The sequence below is a fragment of the Zootoca vivipara genome, chromosome 1 (genome assembly GCF_965207765.1).
Source record: "Zootoca vivipara chromosome 1, rZooViv2.hap1.1, whole genome shotgun sequence".
Taxonomy (NCBI): Eukaryota; Metazoa; Chordata; class Lepidosauria; order Squamata; family Lacertidae; genus Zootoca; species Zootoca vivipara.
Window position 1 is genome coordinate 69,261,199 of NC_142582.1, and position 21,256 is coordinate 69,282,454.

Below are 21,256 nucleotides of genomic sequence, written 5' to 3' on the forward strand. Positions count from 1 at the left end.
TACATGTGGGAGTACAGGGATGGGGAACTTTTCATTCCAAGGGCCACATGGGAGCCACATGTTATAGGGGCGGGACTCTAGTATGTGATAATTTGTAGCTTTGAAGCTGCATCTTAGTACAGTGAGTTTACATCCAGACCATTTGTATCAATACAGTGGTACCTCGGTTTATGAACACAATTGGTTCCAGAAGTCTGTTCATAAACCGAAGTGTTCATAAACCGAAGCGAACTTTCCCATTGAAAGTAATGGAAAGTGGATTAATCTGTTCTAGACAATGAAAAACACCCCCTAAAGCAGCAATTTAACACAAATTTTACTGTCTACCAAGACCATTGATACATAAAATGAAGGCAATAATCAATTTACTGTACTATAAAATAATCAAGACAGTATTGTTGATGAAAAAAATGAACATTTATTTTTTCCTTACCTAACTTTGGGGCTGGGAAGCTATGAGTGAGGGGTGCTCAGGTGGCAGCGGGAGCAAGCAGCAACAACGGCAACGCAGCGCGGGCAGGCCAGTCCGGGCCGGCTCCTCCGGGCCCGACCTCCGGGCCCGTCCTCACTCTCTCTCCGGGCCTTCGCTCCGATGCCTCCTGGAGGCATCGGAGCGAAGGCCAGGCCTCCCCGAAGGCATCGGACGCTCAGTAGGCCTCGGACATATCGGTTTACTAACTTCCGGGTTAGGATTGTTCGTAAACCGAAAATTCGTAAACCGAGGTGTCACAGATGGGGTGTTGGCTACTCCCGAGTAAGCACTCCACACATCCTCTGGATTTTCATAGTTTTATTGTGCATGCTATATACAGTGGTGAGATGTCTCAAATCATGTCTGCTCTGCATGGGGCAGAAGCCCACAATGGCGTCTCGTGGGCTCTGACCCCCCTTTCAAGACTCGGCATCCAAACGCCCCTCCTCCTTGCTCTATGGGTCCTCCGTGGTCCCAAACCAGGCTCCTGAGGTGCCGGTCTACCTCCTTTCCAGCCCCTGCTGAAGCTAGCTCCTCCCCTGCTTCCCTGCTACCAGCCTGGAGCTGAGCCACCAGGACTCTGCAGAGCCCTGGACCCGTCTTAACCCTTCCTGTTCCTGATTTAAACTCCCAGACTTGCTGCTGCTCTCCCATCTGATGGAAGTAAGCAGAGTGGGCTGCTCACTGCAAGCCCTCTCTCTTACATCCACTCCCCCTCCAGGCTCCCCCCTCCCCCCTTTCTGAGGCCTGGGTTGCCTGGTCTGATGTCTGTAAAGAGGGCTGGAAGCCTGACAGGTCTGCCTCCTCTGCTGTAGTGTGTGTAAAATCCTGTTCCCAGTTGGTGCTGGGTGGCTGGTCCGTGTAGTTCCCTCCGTTGTCCTCCTCCTCCTCTCTCTGGACAATTGCTTCCGATTCCCGGAGGGCTCCTTGGGTCTGCGTCTCCCAAGCTCCCCACCTGGGATCGCCCTCCCCCTCTGTGTCCCCTGTGCTACTGACATGTGGTGGTTCGGATCTGTGGGAGAAAGGAGCGTGCAGTTCCAGTGTGCGGCCCTCCCCTTGCATGGTGTGCATAGGTGCCTCCGCGTTTTGGGAAGCAGGAGTGTCCTGCCTGGCCATCAGACATTTTAACCCCCCTCCCCCCTTCGGGAGCCCGGGCTCGCTGTGGCACTGTAGACCTCTTCCTTTCTTTCTGGAACCTCTTGGCTGCCTTCTCCCTCCACCCTTCTGTCTAGTGTCTTTTGTGTGATTTCCTCCCCCTCCCTCCTGTCAGCGTCTTGTGTTGGATGTGTGTCACGTCCTCTGAACCTTGGGCTTTCCCTAAAGTGCGAGAGCAAAGACCTTTGACCCACGGGATGGACCTTCCTCGCTGTAGGTACTTCCCCCCTGAAGGTGACAGGGTTGATCTGTGTCAGAACCTTGAAGGGCCCCAGCCTTCTGGGTGCCAGCTTCTTCCCCCTTCCCCCCATGGGAAGGCCTTCTGACCACAGCCAGACCCTGTCCCCTCCGTGGAAGACCTTCTCCAGTCCCCTGTGATGGTCTGCCCCCTCCTTGTAAGCCTCATTGCCCCTTGCCACGTCTCCATCCAGTTGTTGGTGTACTGTCTCCCTCCTCTCACCCCATGCCTCAATGGGTGGTCCCCCAATCTCCCCCTCCCCCTGCTCTGGGAAGGCTCTGGGGTTTCGCCCAAGACTGGCCTTACTGGGTGTGAGCCTCGTGAAGACATGTACTGCATGCCCCTCCGTGGGGTTGTCATGATATTGCCTGAGAATCTTCCCTCTGAGGGAGTCCTGGGGCCTTCTAAAGAGTAACCCCTCTTTCTCTGCAAGCCCTTCCCCTGCCCCCTCTCCCTCCCTCAAGTCCCTCCGTATGTTCTGGGTAAAAGTGTCCTCTTTGGTGAGTTGGCTCAGTTTCTCTTCCTGCATCCCCGCCTCTGCGTCGTTCCATCCGCCTGGGGAGCTGATGTGGTGCGATCCTGAGGATTCTCCTTCTTTCCTGCAGTGCTCCTTGCCGTCTGCATCTCCAAAGGTGAGATCTCCCCGGCGCTGGCTGCCCACAGGGTCATTGTCCATTAAGTCCAAAGCTAGCACTTCTGCGTGCTTGTTCACTGTCATCTTCCGAGAGGGGGTCTGTTGCGTGACCTCACCCTCCTGCAATTCCCGGCCGCCTACGGTCAAGACGCTCATGGGCAGCTCCCTTGGGAAAATGGGAATCTGATTCTGCTTAGCCAAGTCCACCGATAGGAAATCGTTGCTGCTGCCCCTGCGGAGAAGCCCGACTGTCTCCTGGGTCTGGCCTCTTGGCAGCTGCAGACTCACTTCCATCTCTTTGTCGTGCTGTGGGGTGTTACCGGAGGGCTCAGTTGTTGGTGCTCCGCCTGGCCCCTCCCCTCCTGATCTGGCATCCAGGCTTGTGTCTGTGCCTGCCTGCTCTCGCCATTCCTTCCTCTGGGGGCAGTGTTCCACCAAGTGGCTGGGTGCATTGTAAAGGCATCTCCCGCCTTTCTCTTCCCTCTGTTTTCCCGCGTCAGCGTTTGAAAGTACCCGCGCGCGGGCTTTGTCCCTCTGCATCACATCTGGCTGGAGAGGTCTGTGCTGGGCTGCAGCTGCCTCCCCGGGACTGTATGGGAACTTGTGGCCGCTGCCTTTCCCCTCCGTCTGTCCCCTCTGCCCGGACTCGCCTCTCAGCCTCCTGCACTTCCACGCCACCATGCCTTTCAGCCTTAGAGCCAGCTTGTGCTGAGGGTCGCCCTACAAAGCGCTGGCCCGTGGCGGCAATCAGCTCCTCAGCCCTCCTGAGTGTCCTCTCTGCTTGTCCAGCCTCCGCTCCTCCGGCTTGGCTGTGTTCAGAGCTGCTCGGTTCAGTAAGCCTGGCTTCCCCTGTGCCCGGGTGCCTACCTGGTGCTTGAGCCGTTCCATAGTTGCAGGGTGCTGGCTGCAGCTTGCTCTCTGCTGCTCCCCTCACGCATGCCAATCCTTCCTTGGCATTTCTCTCTTCCGATTTAGATGCTGCCACGTTCCCAGGTCTCTCCCCTCGGGGTAGCCATCAAAAGATTGTGGGCTTGCTGTCACAGATGGGGTGTTGGCTACTCCCGAGTAAGCACTCCACACATCCTCTGGATTTTCATAGTTTTATTGTGCATGCTATATACAGTGGTGAGATGTCTCAAATCATGTCTGCTCTGCATGGGGGAGAAGCCCACAATGGCGTCTCGTGGGCTCTGACCCCCCTTTTAAGACTCGGCATCCAAACGCCCCTCCTCCTTGCTCTATGGGTCCTCCGTGGTCCCAAACCAGGCTCCTGAGGTGCCGGTCTACCTCCTTTCCAGCCCCTGCTGAAGCTAGCTCCTCCCCTGCTTCCCTGCTACCAGCCTGGAGCTGAGCCACCAGGACTCTGCAGAGCCCTGGACCCGTCTTAACCCTTCCTGTTCCTGATTTAAACTCCCAGACTTGCTGCTGCTCTCCCATCTGATGGAAGTAAGCAGAGTGGGCTGCTCTCTGCAAGCCCTCTCTCTTACACGAGGTGTTCGTAAACCGAGGTTCCACTGTAGTAAAATCAACTAGGAAGCATTTTTAGTCTCTTATCCAGAGTAACAATGATACAGAAAGCTTTTAAAAATACATTTTTCGCAGAGGAATGTGTGTGTTGCCATCTCACATAGTTATCCCCTTAGATTTGTGCTGTTAAACTGCATACATTGTGCTGCTGATTGCACTGTACCTGCCTGGGGGAATTTTAATTGGTGCCACCCATAAGGCTCTACACTTGCAGGGTCCAGTGCATGTAAGTTCATTCATACATGAAATGGTGTACAGATTGCATGGATCATGCCTGTTATATTGGGCTCTGTAGTTTAGACCATTGTGTAAATTTGAAGTACCATGTGCTAATGTTGGATCCTGATGGATACTTGTTTTCCCAATATATTATAAAGATAAAAAGTCTGTACAGGGTATAAATTTTGGGATGTTCATTCTAACCAAGTAGCAACCTAATATAATCAGTGATATGTGTCCTAGGCCACAATAGCAATTTCAGTGGGCTGAAATACAATTTACATTTTTCCACAAGTGGCATGTTACCAGAGCTATAAGTATTAACTAGCTAACTCCTTTCTCATCCATAGTTAATTGTAACATTAAATTGCAGGAGAAACTAATACTGCTTTGTATCAATACTTTAAGTGTGTAGAGATAGATCTTTCTTAAAATGGATTTATTTTTAGCAGTGTTTTCAACCACCTATCTCTTTTTATATTTGAAAAAGAGTTAACTGGTGAACTGAGCAATTCTATCTCTCATCTAAGTAGCAGTGGGGCAAAAGGGAGTTGCTGAGCCACCACTATATCTGCTACTCATGACAGCCAATGATGAATATGACAGTGCTGTTTTCTGCATAATTGTTTGTTTGTTTGCTTGCTGCACTGATTCTAAGCCTGGATTAGGCCACTTCCAGTGTCTAGACTGGCTTTGTATCCAGTAGAGGTGGTTAGCCTCTTGCCTGGGAGCCTCATCAATTATTTCTAACTCCCCAAGACCTCACTGATTTTGACAGAGCGGCAAAAGAAACTGCTGAGATTGAACCTTTCTGCCCAACACTTTGCCCTGATGGGGATGTAAATTGCCCTTCCCGGGTCACCAGATCAACCACTTGATGAATGAAGCACCTGTGTGTGCATAGGCATTTATGTAAGTGAGTGTTTGGAGAGGAGGGACAGAGTGCAGGGAGCATACTCTCTGCTGGTATGTGGTCCCTGGAGTTATAATCAAGGTTGAACCGGACCCCAAAAAGGCTACCACCCATGGTTTATAGCAGGGGTGGCCAACTCCAGAGACACTGCGATCTACTTTCAAATTTAAAATCTGGCGATGATCTACCTGCATTTTGGGGGGTTCAGTTGTTGAGCTTTTTTTAGGGAGGGGAAATGCCCCGTTTTTAGGGGTTCAGCTCATAGTTGTTGAGCCACTAACCTTCCGATCGCTGACAACATAAAAGCCTCTGTTTTAAAACTCAGGCTTCCCCTCAGCCTTCCCTTCTGCAACAATAGAGGCCAGCGCAGGGAGAGGGGCCGGGGCCGGTGCGATCTACCAAAGCCTCACAGGGATTGACCAGTAGATCGTGATCAACGTGTTGGACACCCCTGGTTTAGAGCATGGATTTCAACATGTAAGCTAGTAAATGCTAACTCCACAGTTAACACTTTTTGCATGTAAACAAAACTTAGCTATGCTAGTCTGCATAGGTTTTCAAGTAGGCAGTGAAACTCAGTAATAATCCCACAAGAAAGCTCTTCAGGAATATTTAAAGATTAAACTGGGGAACTTATTTTTTCCTATTCAGATTCTTTGTAGATGAAAGAAATTATTTCTCAAAGAAAACCATACCCATCAGCATTGTCCATTGCTGCCATTTGGTGTAGAAATATATTTAGCTGTTGAAATGGATGAAAACAGTTTGTTGTGGCATTCAAGATACTTTTATTTAAAAAAAAGAAATATAAAGCCTTTTAATATGCACAATGTAAAAGGCTTTGCTTTGGATATGGAATTAGTTGCATATACTTGAGTAACTTGCCCCTCAAAAGCTTGTACAGAGCGGTATCATGTTGGGACATAACCTTAATAGTTTTGAGGAAAGAAAATACCACAACAGTTGAGCCAGGAATATTCTTGCCTTGCGGTCATGTAACATGCATTTACACTTTCTTTTGACCTTGTATATTGACTCTTAGCTATATTTGGTCCTGTTTTCTTTTGACAGCTCTTTGACAGATTGAGAGATGAACAGCCAGAATTTAATGAAAAAATTATAGCAGTTGCCAGTGACCTTACAGAAGTAGACATGGCCCTTAGTGAGGAAGACAAGGAGAACCTCATAAACTGCACTAACATTGTATTCCACTGCGCTGCTACTGTAAGATTCAATGAAATTCTAAGGTGAGTCTGAACTATTAATTTAATAGTATGTTCTGGTTCCCTTTATAAAGCTACCTTTGCCATCTTGTAAACTTTATAAAAGAAGAAAATGCTTTATCCCTGGTTGCCTAAATGCTTTCGGCTCACAATAAGAACATATGCATTCATTCTATGCACTTTAAACTTTAGAAAAGGGAAGAGTAAGAGGTATTAGCTCAACTTTTCATTTGACAGTTGTGAAATGGAGTGGTGCCAGTTTAGAAACAAGATTTAAAAGTGGTATGTCTCATTCTCTGTTTCTTCATACACATTCCCGTTATGGTAGGCATTTTCTTTTGCATTGTGTTTTTTGGTGCAGTCTAGTGTATTGAGTGTTGTAGCGCCTATATTTTTTACTAGCTGGGTGTAAAGCAAATTGTTGCATATTTAATCTGGCTGAGGTAGTTCAGGTGTTCTGACTCTTGGATTACTTTGAGTGATAGATATTAAAGGAGGAGGCCTGTGGCTCAGTTTTATTATTGCATGCATAACGCACAAGTTCAGAAGTTACATCTAATCAAACTTTTATTGCTTCTAAATCTTGGAATTACTTAAGTATTGCCTAAGGATTTTGATGCTTCCAAGATACTTTTTTTTTTCTTGAAACAACTTGGCTGCAGTAGTCTCTCTAGAATTTAGTGATTTTTTTTTCTCTTCAGATTGAAATGAATTCCATCCTCTTACTGTGGTGTCTGTAATCTGAGGAGAGAGATAACATGCTGAATCTTCCGCTTACTTCACATCTTTATCTCACTAGTCCTCTTTTCTCACTCATTGCCTTCATCCTTTCTCATAGCACCCAGCCAGGATTTTCAACACTGTCCCCTGTTTGTGCATTATTGTGTGTAATGATTGCCTTTAAACAAGAACCTGCAAATAGTGGGGTTCAGTTTATGTGACATGTGAAGCTTGGACTAGATATCTGTTCATTGTCCCAGTGTCACCTTCTTTTTATTTACAGCAAATATGTGACCTACATCATTTGAAGAATATAATATACTTGCTTTTGGCTTCATTTGGTTGATAAGAAAAGCCTAATGCTCAATTTGTAAGAAATGTTAGTCTGCTGTTGTGAGGGAAGTTTTGGAACCATATTATTGAATACCCTCCCAACCTAAGAAAACATAAAGCTTCTTATATTTTGTAAGAGGAGAATGGGGGATTTGGATAGAAGTTGAGTTTGTGCCAAGAAGATTAGAGGTGAGCTGCATGCTACTGGAAACACTTGCTTTTTTCATCTGTTGACAAAAAAGATCCTGTTGGTTTTCAGCAGATCCACTAGTTGCAGCTGGATTTGACCAGGCTATGTTTCCTGAACAGCTAGGAGACAGCAAATCACAAAGGAATCTTGTTGTGCATACATGTTGAGTTTGGATATCTGAAAGTACTCTTTAGTACACTTGTGTTTTTTTTCTCTCTCTCTCAACAGAGATGCTGTTCAGCTCAATGTAATTGCGACACAACAACTTCTCTTCTTGGCCCAGAAAATGAAGAATCTAGATGTGTTTATCCATGTTTCAACAGCATTTGCATACTGCAACCGAAAACACATTGAGGAAGTGGTGTATCCACCCCCTGTTGATCCTAAGAAATTAATAGATTCCTTAGAGTATGTGTCTAATGCTCCCCTCTTTTATTTCATGCTTTCAAAATAGAATTTTTTTATAGCTGATACAAAATGAGAATGGATTGAACATTGCTGGTTCTGATCTTGGCCATATGCTAAGGTGATTTTTAGCAATAAGAAAAGTAGGGCTTGTTTGGAAATGCCTTCTCTCTGAAATACATTGGCTAGAAAAAAAAGGAAAGTCTACCTTATGACTTAGGGTTTGCTACTGAAAAGCAGAATGGGGATAAGGCATCAAAATACGTCTTAAATTAGAAACCGGTTTCTGTAAACTGCTGTTTAATATAATTGTTTCAGATGAAAGATAAATTAGAAAATATTCTTTAAAAAACTGTATTGTACTATAAAAAGGAGCACATTTTTGTAATGGAATTTCCATGAGTAAAAATTTGCATCACTAGGTATTCTGTTTCAAGTGTAAATAATGACTACAGCAATGAAGTAGAGGCCTCAGCCCAAAGTGTGTTAAAAGAAAATGAAAACAAAAGAGAAGTAACATCTCAGTCTGGTAAATTTCTTTCTTTGTGAAGTTAATGCACAAATAACACAAATATGTTAACACACATGACACCTGAATCGTGCCAGAATTTCAGTAACAAATGAATTGTCAAGTTCTGTTAAGATGTCATTCTTTGTTTAAAAATGAGTTACAATTATGAGTGATCCAAGGTTGCCCAGGGGAAACATGACTGCTTTGAGTTTCATCAATTCCCCTCCAGCATTATGCCAGTGCCCACCCTGTTCAGCTAGACCTGCAGCAGGCTAAGTGGGACACTTTTGAATCTAACCCTCCACATACTAGAAAAGCTTTTCCAAACTTCTTTTAAACTTTTTAAGTGGTTGTATGTGTGTGTGTGTATATATATATATATATATATATATATATATATATATATATATATTATTTTTTTCATGAAGAACAGATTTTATTAGCCATCTTTGGTGCTTTTGAGTTGACTGATAGGATATAAATGAATAAATATATTTATTTCTTTAGGTGGATGGATGACAGCCTAGTGAATGATATTACACCAAAACTAATAGGAGACAGGCCTAATACTTATACATATACAAAAGCCTTAGCAGAATACATTGTACAACTGGAAGGTGCAAAACTAAATGTAGCCATTATAAGGCCATCAATTGTGGGTGCCAGCTGGAAGGAGCCTTTCCCAGTAAGTCAATCTTAACCTTTTTATAGCTAAATTTGTTAGTCATTATTTACTATTGATTCAGTCTTTATTACTAAGACACAGGCCAGGGCTGTGTGAAAAGCAGATAATACATTGACTCCAGATTACCATCTCTCTTAAAATCTTGTGTAAAGGGAGCTAAGTGATAAATGGATGTAGGCCATAAGGAAGCACTACTTGGGGCTTATGGTTTATCAGTACTGAACACCTTATGCTTGTAATAAGAGTAGTTACATACAATCACAATGTTACATAAGACCAGGCATAGGCAAACTTGGCCCTCCAGATGTTTTGGGACTACAACTCCCATCATCCCTTGCTAACATGACCAGCGGTCAGGGATGATGGGAATTGTAGTCTCAAAACATCTGGAGGGCCGAGTTCGCCTGTGCCTGAATAAGACATTCTTCCAAATACCCTTACACTTCGTATCACTTCCCATATTACAGTTGCTACTCCTTGAGTTTCTTATGGAAACATAATTATCTCAGAAGAAATGGTCCTTGCCTAATGATAAATCAGCAAGCAATGAGTCAATGGGCTTATTCTTAGCATATTGACTATTCATACATTTCTAAAGTAGTTTATTGTTAAATATTTTACTTGTTGAATGAAAAAAAGTTTTTTGTGAAAACTGCATTAATATATTTGTGAATTTTTTTGAAAATGCTTTCTTATTATGACTGAAAGCGTTAATGTCTTCCTCTTCTTACCCCAATGATTTTCATTCTCCAAAAACATTGTTTGTAGAAAAGAAAAATGTTTATATACTGTGTATGCATATGCAGTATACATAAATATAAAATTGGATTGTAAATAAAAAATGGAAATATTGTGACATTTACTCAGTTGCAAAATGATTCCCAGTTTATTTTCATAGCAATTAAGCCAGTAAATCATCCTTATACTTTGTTTCCAAACAGGGATGGATTGATAACTTTAATGGACCTAGTGGCCTTTTTATTGCTGTAAGTAAAAGTTAAAATGTAGACAAATATATTTTTCTGAAAAGCTAAAGTAGCTTGAACTGGCTTTCTCATCTTGTACCTTCTGTTTTAAGGCAGGAAAAGGAATCCTTCGAACGATGCGAGCCTCAAACAATGCAGTTGCAGATCTTATTCCAGTAGATGTAGTCATCAACGCAACAATAGCTGCTGCCTGGTATTCCGGAGTTAATAGGTATAACAGGTGACAAATTTTTTTAAAAAAATTGACTAAGCAGTGGTCTTATGATAGTAAACGATTGCTCCTACATCAATATGTGATCGTGGTTTATGTTTCTATCCCCCCCGCTATTGAGCGGCCGAGGGCGTGCACAATCTGTAAGGGCGCCACTTGAGCGGCGTCCATATGGACTGCGCATGTGGCATTCCGTACGGAGTGCACACGTGCAGGATGCCGCACATGTGCAGTCTGTACTGGCTGCACTGCCCCGGGTGCCGGAGAGGGTTCCTCCACAACTGTCCTTGCCCTCGGTTAAATGTGAAAGTTTTTGGTGGCAGCATTGTAATGCTGGAATACTCTCCAAAGTGAGGCTTCCACGCCCCAATACTGATTACTTTAAACTATTCCAGAAGTTCTAGAGAAGAAACACAAGAGGAAGCAATGTGATTTGGACTTCCTCACTATGTACGGTATATACTTGTGTTTCTTATCTGAAGAGGGCAAAGAAACACATCCTCTGTGCTTCCTCTTCCCACTCTTCTGGCAGGTCCAAAGCTTAGATATATAGTAAGAGTATTTCCAGTCTGTCTCCTACTTTTATTATTCTATTACCCAAACACTCACTTACATGAATGCCTATGCACACACTGGTGTTCCATTCATCAAGTGGTTGATCTGGTGACCAGGGAAGGGCAATTTACATCCCCATCAGGGCAATGTGTTGGGTGGCCCTCTATGCCCTAGCAGCTAGGAAGAAAGAACTTGATGGGCTAGTGGTCAATCACAATTGATACTCTGATATCTAATTTGCACCTTTTTTGAGAATTGCTTTTTATTCTGTTTAATAAGAAATTTTTGGTGGATTTGACCGTGGTTTTACTGCATATTTAGCAACTGCTGTCCCCCTCCCCCCCTCCCCTTTTCCTTCTTTGGATGTTGCCATGGCCTTTGTCTAGCTCAATAAAATCCAATAAAAATAAAATATATAAAAGCAAAAATGCATAACACAGGAACATGGTAACAAACAGAAACAATAATGCCCCCCCCATTTAAAATGGCACAGATTGTTTAATTAGCTAAAGGCCTGGAATGTTTTTGCCTGATGCCTATAGATAGGGAGAGCATTCCACAAGCAGGGAGACATCACATAAAAGTTCCATTCTTGTGTTGCTACCCTCCCAACCTCTCACAGAGGGTGCATTCAAAGAAAGAAGGGCCTCAGATGATGAGTGCAGGGTGCAGGTCAGTTCATATGGAGAGAGGCGGTCCTTGAGGTATTGCGGTCCCAAGCTGTTTCAAGGCTTTATAGGTGAAAACCAACATTGTGAATTGGGCCTGGAAACCAATTGGCAGCCAATACAGTTGGGCCAGGATTGGTATTGAGTAATTAATAAATCCACTGAATCAGTTTATAAATGCTACACTACATAGTGATTTTTTTAAAATGCTTGGCTTCTTATTCATATTACTATTTGCTGTGGTATTGGTTAGCTATTTTTACCTTTTTTGCTTTTTATTATGTGAACTATTCTTTTGTCTTAAGAAAAATGATAATATAGAAAAATCTTAAATAATCTTTGTTTTTCAGACCAAGAAATATTATGGTATACAACTGTACTACGGGTGGCACCAATCCCTTCCATTGGGGTGAAGTTGGTATGCCTTTTTTTTTCCTCTGCAATTTTATAAATTATTTTATTGGTGAACCTTTAGAAAGCCATGCATGAAGATTCACTAAAAAAAAATAAGAATTGCTTTTAAAGGACCAAGCATTGATTTGTCCCTGCTTTCTGATTGGGAGCAGATTTTCAAATAAATTTGCTCTCTCCATAGATACTTGTCCTTCTAGATGGCTAGAACCATTAAGCTCATAGGGGAGAGGATTGTTTTGTTATGTATGCTTGAAAATACATTGTGTGACACAGCATTTTAGTGTATGCATGCAGTGTTACAATGTGTACCAAATATTTCAAATATATATATATATTTGCCTTTTTAAAGCATTACAAAAGTAATAAATATAATACAGTATAGTATAAAAGAGGCTTTACTTAGTGGTGTGTGTGTGTATGGTGTGGTTCCACAGAAATGCAGATGTTTTCAGAGAGAACATGTTTCAGTGTGAGGGTAATAGCTGCTGAAATCACAGGGCAGAATGGTGATTGAATGAGATTTACCAGTGGTTTGAGGGCAGAGCCTCAGTAGTCTGTAGAACTTCTTTAGCTTTAACCATGATTCTAGAACAAATTGTGCAAAATAATGAAAAATATAAAATAAATAACTCAAAACAATGTAAACATTAAGCAGATTTTCATAACTTATTCAGGCCACAGATTTCAATTTTTCTACCAAATTGAACTACACTAGTACCCAGCTCCTACATTTTTTTTTAGCACAGTGTATATACACACCTGGTTTTACTCAAGTATGGGGCTACAACTGATAGCAGTACTTTGATCAAAATTATAACATCAGAGCAAAGCACATTATAATGATTCTTAAAGGGCAGAGGGCCAAGAGTTGCAATTCTGCACCAGTGTGGAGTTTGCAGGCATTACATATATGTAAGGTGGTACCTTGGTTCCTGAACTTAATCCGTTCCGGAAGTCCGTTTAACTCCCGAAACCATTTGAAAATCAAGACATGGGTTCCGATTGGCTGCAGGAGCTTTCCGCACTCAAGGAGAAGCCACGTCAGAAGCATAGCTGCCAAGTTTTCCCTTTTCTCGCGAGGAAGCCTATTCAGCATAAGGGAAAATCCCTTTAAAAAAGGGATAACTTGGCAGCTATGCAGAAGTTCAGCTTCCAAAAAACATTTGCAACCTGGAACACTTACTTCTGGGCTTGTGGCGTTCGGGAGCAAATTTGTTCGGGAGCCAAGCCATTTGAGAACCAAGGTACCACTGTACAGTATAGCTTTTCAAGCAAACCTCATAAAGTGGCTTACACAAAAATGTTAAAACAAAAGCAATGAGCATTAGTTAAATGGTTAAAATATGGGGAAGAGAAGCTGTAAGGAGAAAAAAAAATGTTTCAAGGCTAGATCTTGAGTAGCAGCAGTTGATGGGCGGGCAAAACTAGTATATCTGATTTACAGCCCATGAGAAAATGGGATTTGCTGAGTTTTGAGGAATCAGTGATATATTAAAAAAGCAGTTACGTAGGACTAAGTTATTTTCCAGTTTCTCAATTTCTAACCGTACTAACATAATTTGTTTAAAGTTTTACATTTCTGGATTATTAGTATTTTTAAAGCATCTCTTCCCAGGCAATTAATAGCCTGCATATAATCTTATCATTATTCTTTACCATCTTCTTTTCTGTCTAGTCAAAATGTCAAAAGCAGTGCATAAATCATCCTCCTCTTCTGGAGGATTTCCTTTTTACTGTAAGAACACTTCTTTAGTTTCACTGGAAGTTGGGTTAAGACAGTACAAGATTACAGATTCAGGCCTTCAGTCTGAGAAACCAAAATAAACCTTAATGAACAATTCCTTAATTTAATTCAGATGTGTGTGATACCTGAGTTAATTAAAAATGTTGGGTTAATCTGTAATGCAACTTACAAATTGTTGTGTGATACATAGGTCATAGCATAGTGTCAGCCAGTGGAGCTCTATTTACAATTATTTACAAACACAAGGTTAATAATTTAGTAGGAAAGAGGAACAGAGAGAGGACAGAACAGGAAATGAAGCTGCAGGCAGTGGAGCACTTAAAAGCACCAAAAGAATTCCAGTGAGAGAGACTATTTAGGCTTAACAGTTGAACTGAATGAATGCTGAACATTGCTAATTAAGATGTGTACGAAAGATCTGCTTTAATTCATTGAGAATAGTATACTTGTATGTTATGTCCATGGAAGTCCATTACATTTAAATGGTTATTATCAAAGCTGTTACACAACTTTTCTTTCTTAGAATACCATGTAATATCCACTTTCAAGAGGAACCCTCTCGAACAGGCCTTCAGACGGCCCAATGTAAATCTAACCTCCAATCACCTTTTATATCACTACTGGATTGCTGTAAGCCATAAGGCCCCAGCATTCCTGTATGATATCTACCTCAGGATTACAGGAAGAAGCCCAAGGTAATGGTGACTAGCTCTGTCTTCTGTTCCTCATGACAAACCTATGTTTACACGATTAACACATTAACAACATGTTATTTGTTATTATGATTGAATGGGCCACTAAATCCACAGAGATGTTTGACTTCAGGCCATGAAAATGGTGTAGTATGGATAATGTGCTAAGTAGCTAAACCATCAAGATGTCTAAGGCTGTTGAATTTGCTACCTAACTGTGGGTTCATTCTTTGAACAAGAGCTGCTCAAAACATTGTGACCCTTATTTTTCCTACAGAGAGTTACATAAATTTGACATTCAAGAGGAATCCTTTAGAACAAGCAATAAGGCGTCCCAATGTTAAACTTCAGTCCAACCCCCTTAAACATCATTATTGGACTACAGTCGGTCACATACTTCCTGCGTTGTTATACGATGTTGTTCTAAGGTTGACAGGTCAGAAACCGTGGTAAGAAGGAAAGGGCTAATACTTTGGTGGAAAGGTGATGGAAGCTTTTTGGAGGTGTAGATCAATGGCATGAGCTTCTTCTGTAAATTTACTAATAGAAGCATCAACAATAACAGTAAAAGAGCTGGATGTTTCTTAGGCCTTAGTGATTGTTTGAAGTTCATTTTCTTACAATGAATCTAGCAGTCCCAGCCATTTTCTAAGTCTTTTGAATCATTCCACTCTAGCACTGTTATTGAAATTATAAGCTGAAATGGAATGGGAGGGCAAGGAGATGTAAGAGAAAAATAAATAAATAAAATATATTGCCATCTGTATAAATATAGATGACAATCATGGTGCACTTGTGTGTTTTTTAATGGATGATACAAGTCACTTAACACATTTTATCTCACCGGCATTCGGCTTATAATTCTTCTGGCTACCTTTTTTAAGTAAGCAAAAAGTTTACTTTAAATCGTCAAAATTGCATAGTTTTATTCTTCCTATTTTAAAGTTTTAAAATGGCACGATTTTCAAGCTTTCTTTTGCAGAATGGATGTTCAAACTGCACAACCACCACCACCACCACAGAGATCTGAGGGAACAGAGGAACTGTCAAGTTCTGTTCTTTTCAAAGTTAAATTAGCATTTGCAATACTACTACTTTTTTTAAAAAAAAACAAATGCGTATTTTGGTATGTCCTCTATTGACTTTAGAAGCTCCAGCATAAAACTTGTCCATGTTCTGTGAAAGCATCAGCATATTTTACCAAAAGTTAGTTCATACATAGCAATAATGCTTGTTATGCTTTATTGCTTGTGGTATTGTCTTGATAGCTATTGTGGAAGCATGGGCAAGTATTATGCCTACATCTTTGGAATTTGGTGACTTTATGCCATTCTCTCAGCTGCCAATACCAGCTTCTCAGGTCCATCAAAGTAGACTCGCTACACATAGAGGCTCTGTTGCACTGATCCAGAGGAATTTGCTCTGTTGGTTTTGGAAGAACTTTAGCATTCTTGTCAGTTAAATTTTATGTATGTATTTATGTATGTAGAGCAACATTCTTATCTATGTACAAGACTTTAGGCTTCAATCCTTTACCATATGGATGGGCATTGGCCAGGCTGACGGGGGCTGATGGGAGATTGAGTCAAACAACATCTGGAAATCACAGGGGACCTGCAACTGCTATGCAAATGACCTGGGACTAAAGCTCATTGAACTCAGTGGGACTTACTTCTGGCTAGATATGCATAGCTTTGTACTGTTTTTTGTTACTTTTCCAGACCATCATGTAGTTCCTTATGAGATTAACACTGCTCAGTATCTCATTAGTTCAGTAATGGTAAGAAAACGTCAATAGAAACAGGGAATCTTCAGAATTGCAGTAAAATACCTAGCTAGCATTCTGTGTTGACCGACAGCACACGTTAGAATACTCCACAACACACAAAGGTGTTTCTCAATATAGGCTTTTTGAAAACAGTGGTCTTCAATGTGTTTATTAGATCATTTCCTATGAAAATAAACCTGTGAAAGCATTATAAAGAGAAAGCTAAAGATTAAGGGAGGAATTCAACATAGCACTATGGCAATCATGTTAGTGAAATCATTTCAGCTTGCCAGATGGTAGGTTCCCCCCTCGTCATCTCCCCTCTGCTGTTCTGGGGATTCTCCCAACCCCTCTAGGAGCAACTAAGGGAAGGAGGGAAAGTGCTGTTGCCCTAGCGGAAGTCTTTGGTTGAATCTGGCCCACATATGTGCCCCCCTGCTTATACTAGAAGCTCCATTCATCCATTGAAGCTGGATGGTTAGAGATTTAGTAGAGAGAAGGAAATGCTTCAGACAGCACATAGTTATAAACTGGGTTTCACTACCAAAAGATGTAATGATCATCAATTTGAACAGCTTAAAAGTAGATCAGACAAATGGGTGGAGGATATCAGAGGCAGTATGCTGGGATCACAAACAGGAGTGTGATACGACACTCATATCCTGCTTGCCAGCTTTTTATAGGCATCTGGTTGACACAGTAAGAACAGGACACTTGACTGGATGAGTCTTTGATCCAGCTGGGTTCTTAGGTTTAAATCACAGCATGCTTGGTGACAGGCTAGTGCAATATAGTACCATAGTATGTGATACTGCATTGGCACAGCAGTTATACTGCTTAACCTCTCACTGGTGCAGCAGTATGTGTGTGTGTGAGAATCAGTAGCATTTATTTCATAGCAAAAAGTACCAATATTCCTACTTACTTCCTTTTGTGGAGTGCCTTGAAAGTGTAGTCAGGGGAGAGCGAAGTCTGTGTGAGCAGACTTTCTCTTTCCTCCTCTCCAACTCTGGTCCAGTAACTCATAGGCCTCCAGAGCAGATTTTGAGGCAGTTCAGGGAGGGGCAGAGGAACTCCTGTCATGCCAGAAGAAATCATTTTTTCTGGTGAGAAGCCCCATTGGGTGTCGCCCAGGGAATTGAAACTCAAAATTGTTCATCTAGAAAGTAAAATACTCACTCTTAGTAAGCTTGCATCCTTAACTTCAAGTGTACTTGAATTTAATGCATTTTTTTTCTTACTGCTAAAAACTTTATAGTCAATATTTTTCTGTTCTTCTGAATTTTGTGCTTATGAATGAAAGAAGCAGGGTGGATTTGATTTAAATCAAACTGATTTAAATCACTAGTGAGTAAGGCTTGATTTAAATCATAGTTTTCTACATAAAGGCTAATTCTTGCTGGTATAACTTTAATATGCAAGTAGATGAAGATTTTTAGAATAACAACTTTTCATATTAGTTTTTTATCCCCAGTTTAATAGGTTAATCATTCATATTTGGACAACTTTACTGTTGTACTTAGGAAGGAGAAAAATAATCATTACCTTAATAACAACAATTTAAATAGATTTATTCAACTGAAACAATAACATTTCAGCATATGTTATTTGCTTAAACAAACATCCATGTTTGTTAACTAATTTGGCTAAACAAAAACAATATATATATATATTTTAAGTAACTTAGACTGTCAGCCCAGCCTACACATGAAAAACTTAAATACTGTCCACTCCAAACAATCAGAAAAATATTGTTTCTATTCTATTCACTGAACTTCTTGAAACTTAGCACTGAAGGGGTTGTTTCTGTATTCATAGGTTTGTAGAACAATAGGATTAAGGTCTTTTTCTCAACTCTGTTCATGTTATAACATTTTTGCTGTGAAGAAGAGGCATGTGATCTCTGTTGAGTCAAATTCAGTTTTGAGAACTGCAAAAGTAAACCAAGCATCTGTGATAATATCTTGTAGGCAGAGAAACTGCCCAATAATCTTACAAAAACTTCTGGAAGAGTGTGACATTGTGAATGGATTAATGGAATTTATTTACCAAAAAAATTAAACATATACAACCTTATTCTACATAATTAAAAAACTAATCTTTATTTCATGATGGAACAACCTTTGGATGGTAATATATTTTCCTCAAAAAGCATTTTATTTTTTAAAAAAATCTGATTTAGATTTTTAAAAATCTGATTTAATTTTTTTTTAAAAAAGATCGATTTTTTTTTGTTTGTTTTTAAAAAATCATTGATTTTTATCCACCCTGGAAAGAAGAGCTCTGGCTAAGCTTTTCATAATATGGGTGAGATGCGCAAGTTCCCTTGATGTAGTTCAGACACATTTTAGGTTCTTAGAAGAAACGTATATAAAAAAAATTCCTAATAAGAAAAATTGTTGTATAGTTTCATTGTCTTCTGTTGCTTTTCTGGTAGGTAGTTATTTATATTTGGGATGTAGTTCTTCCTGTTAAATAGCTTTCCCCCAAACATACTTCCTTTATTTAAATTATAAAATATTTTACACACAGTAGAATTTGACCAGCCTGCTTAGTATAGGCAAACAACCACGGTCTTTCCCAAAGCTGTTTCATACAGATGCTGATTTTATTTTCTCTTCCCCTTTTCATCTTCTTTGCTCTTTATCATCAGTGCCTTCCATTGTAAGGATCAGGCTGGAAATGTGTATGTGTAGAATCACTGTATGCTCTTGGCTGTAGCTAGCCAGTGCCAGTGGAATAAGTTGTTGCTCTAGGAAGACAATATGCACCAGAACTTAATTTTCCCTACACATGTATAAAAATATGAATATTCAGTTTCCTGGATTCAAATTTATACATAAACATATTTTTTAAAATAAAAAAAGCTGTTTTCCGTGTTGATCCTAATAATAGAATGCACTGTATTCAGACAAGTTATTCATTGTTGCCCCAGGTAGGCAATGAACATGGATAGAATATTTCTGCATTTTATGTAGTAAACTCTTACATCTGAACTGGCATACTGCATTGCATCAGTTGATGTAACCTGTGAAAGGAGAATTGTTTTGTAATGAAGGCCCTTCTATCACTTTCCTTATTGGCCTCTGGAATAATGGGAGTGGGCATCTGGTGTGTTGATTCTCAGACAAATACCCGACATTTGATTTGTGTGAGAATTATACTCAGGGGCACTTTCTGTTGCAGGGGAGCTGCGCTTTGATGCTATCCACAGAAATACTATATATTCCTGCGTATAAGACTACTTTTTAACCCAGGAAAATCTTCTCAAAAGTCGAGGGTCGTCTTATATGCTGGGTTGTATTTCTTATACGGCGAGTATATCCCAAACTCTATATTTTAACTGGAAAAGTTGGGGGTCGTCTTATACGCCCAGTCTTATACGCTGGAATATATGGGTAGTTTTCTAGGAGCGGTGGAGAAATAGAGAAAGGACATCTATCTCTAGAGTTTGTAGATTGAGGCTTAGCTTTGGTCAAGCCAGAAAGTTACAGATAAATTTTTGAATCCAGTGTTCTCCCTCTTGACTCCGCAATGAAAACTACTAGATAATATTTCTCTTCTTTAACTGTCTACTTCATATTAAATCTCTCTATATAATCTAGTTTTCAATATACTTTCTAAGCATATCATTTTCCTTAAAATATTTATTAAAATGCAATGCAGAAATATTCTAGTTATGTTAAATTTACTTGAGTGCCTTGGGGTTGGGAGACAATTAGAGGATCTGAGTTTAGACATGTAGTTTTTCAAATGTCATTTTCTTGAATAACATCTTTCCCTGAACTGTAGGATGATGAAAACAATAACACGTCTTCACAAGGCTATGATGTTGCTAGAGTATTTCACCAGTAATTCTTGGGAATGGAACACAGATAACGTCAATATGCTCATGAGCCAGCTGAGTCCTGAAGACAAAAAGGCAAGTTACATTTGTTTTTGTCTTAGCTATATACTATAGGTATAGACTATACTATTGACATGCCAAGCTTTTCAAAGAAAGAATAGCTGACAGGGAAAATATGAGAAAGTATAGTATAATAGTATAATTGTGTGCTTGGTTCCTTTCTTTGCTTTAACTTTTATAAAAACTAATTTACAATGTTAGACACCTTGTCTGTACTAGCATTTCTGATACGTGCAACTAATCCAAATGAGTTTAAATGATCTTTAAATATCTGAAATTGAGATCAATTGGTGAAGCTAGATTTTTATTTTTTGAAATTATGTAGACTCATACTCTATGCAGGTATCTGATACTGAATCATTTTAATCTTAGATTAAAAGGTTAATGTCAAGATAGCTCATTAGCTTAAATCTGCTTGAAAACAATAGGTAGGCTATGAGACTAATTTCTGTTCAGTTTGTTAACATAAACTACGTAGGACTAAACTGCTCATATGCAGCAGTTTGTGATTATGTTACATTCAGTAACAAGGTTTTAAGAGTATGTGTGCCTATTTTAAGTCTTGTTATGTGTTGGCAAAAACAATGATAACTTGAAACAGTAGTGCTTCAATGAGTTCTAACCATATACAGAATCTCTAAAGGATTGAATTTAGGACCTTCTGCATGCAAGGCAGGTGCTCTGCCACTGAGCTAGGGTACTGTGATTGTCCACAGTCCTGTGCCCCAGCCCTGCACCAGCATTGTTTCTCTGCTGGCACCACCTTACTTTGGGGCTCCTTCGATAGCACAGTGTGCTTTGGTTGTGATTCTTTACCCTTCCACCCATAATTCACAGATAAGCTCATTGTGACAATGGCTATGCATTCTCCAACCTTACAATGTAGGACTGGCTACAGGGACCACCATTTTATTGCCTACTCTGAAAAGCTATGCCCTTTTAACCCCCCCCCCCCCGCTTGCATCAGCACACAGTCCATTCAGGCTTATGATGACTACCCCTGCTCTACAGGCACCAATATTTACATCATTTCACATCCAAAGGTGCTCCCTACTATAACTCTACCAACCTTTTTACAGGGGGAAA

At 40.8% G+C, this 21,256-nt stretch overlaps 1 protein-coding gene across 28 annotated transcripts in view; it reads left to right on the plus strand.

Annotated features, from left to right (window-relative positions):
- The window catches only part of FAR1 (fatty acyl-CoA reductase 1), a 41,609-nt gene that overhangs the window by 14,926 nt on the left and 5,427 nt on the right, over window positions 1–21,256 (plus strand). For 7 of the 28 annotated variants that reach the window (XM_088667668.1, XM_035118622.3, XM_035118613.3 and 4 more), the window contains 8 exons: window positions 6,230–6,405; window positions 7,853–8,032; window positions 9,048–9,225; window positions 10,167–10,211; window positions 10,304–10,431; window positions 11,996–12,063; window positions 14,327–14,498; window positions 20,056–20,185. In XM_088667668.1, coding sequence (XP_088523794.1) covers window positions 6,230–6,405; window positions 7,853–8,032; window positions 9,048–9,225; window positions 10,167–10,211; window positions 10,304–10,431; window positions 11,996–12,063; window positions 14,327–14,498; window positions 20,056–20,185 — 1,077 coding nt within the window. Of the gene's footprint in view, window positions 1–6,229; window positions 6,406–7,852; window positions 8,033–9,047; window positions 9,226–10,166; window positions 10,212–10,303; window positions 10,432–11,995; window positions 12,064–14,326; window positions 14,499–14,772; window positions 14,945–15,464; window positions 15,677–20,055; window positions 20,186–21,256 lie in introns of those variants that run through there. The other 21 variants (XM_088667686.1, XM_088667689.1, XM_088667683.1 and 18 more) reach the window with 9 other exon arrangements.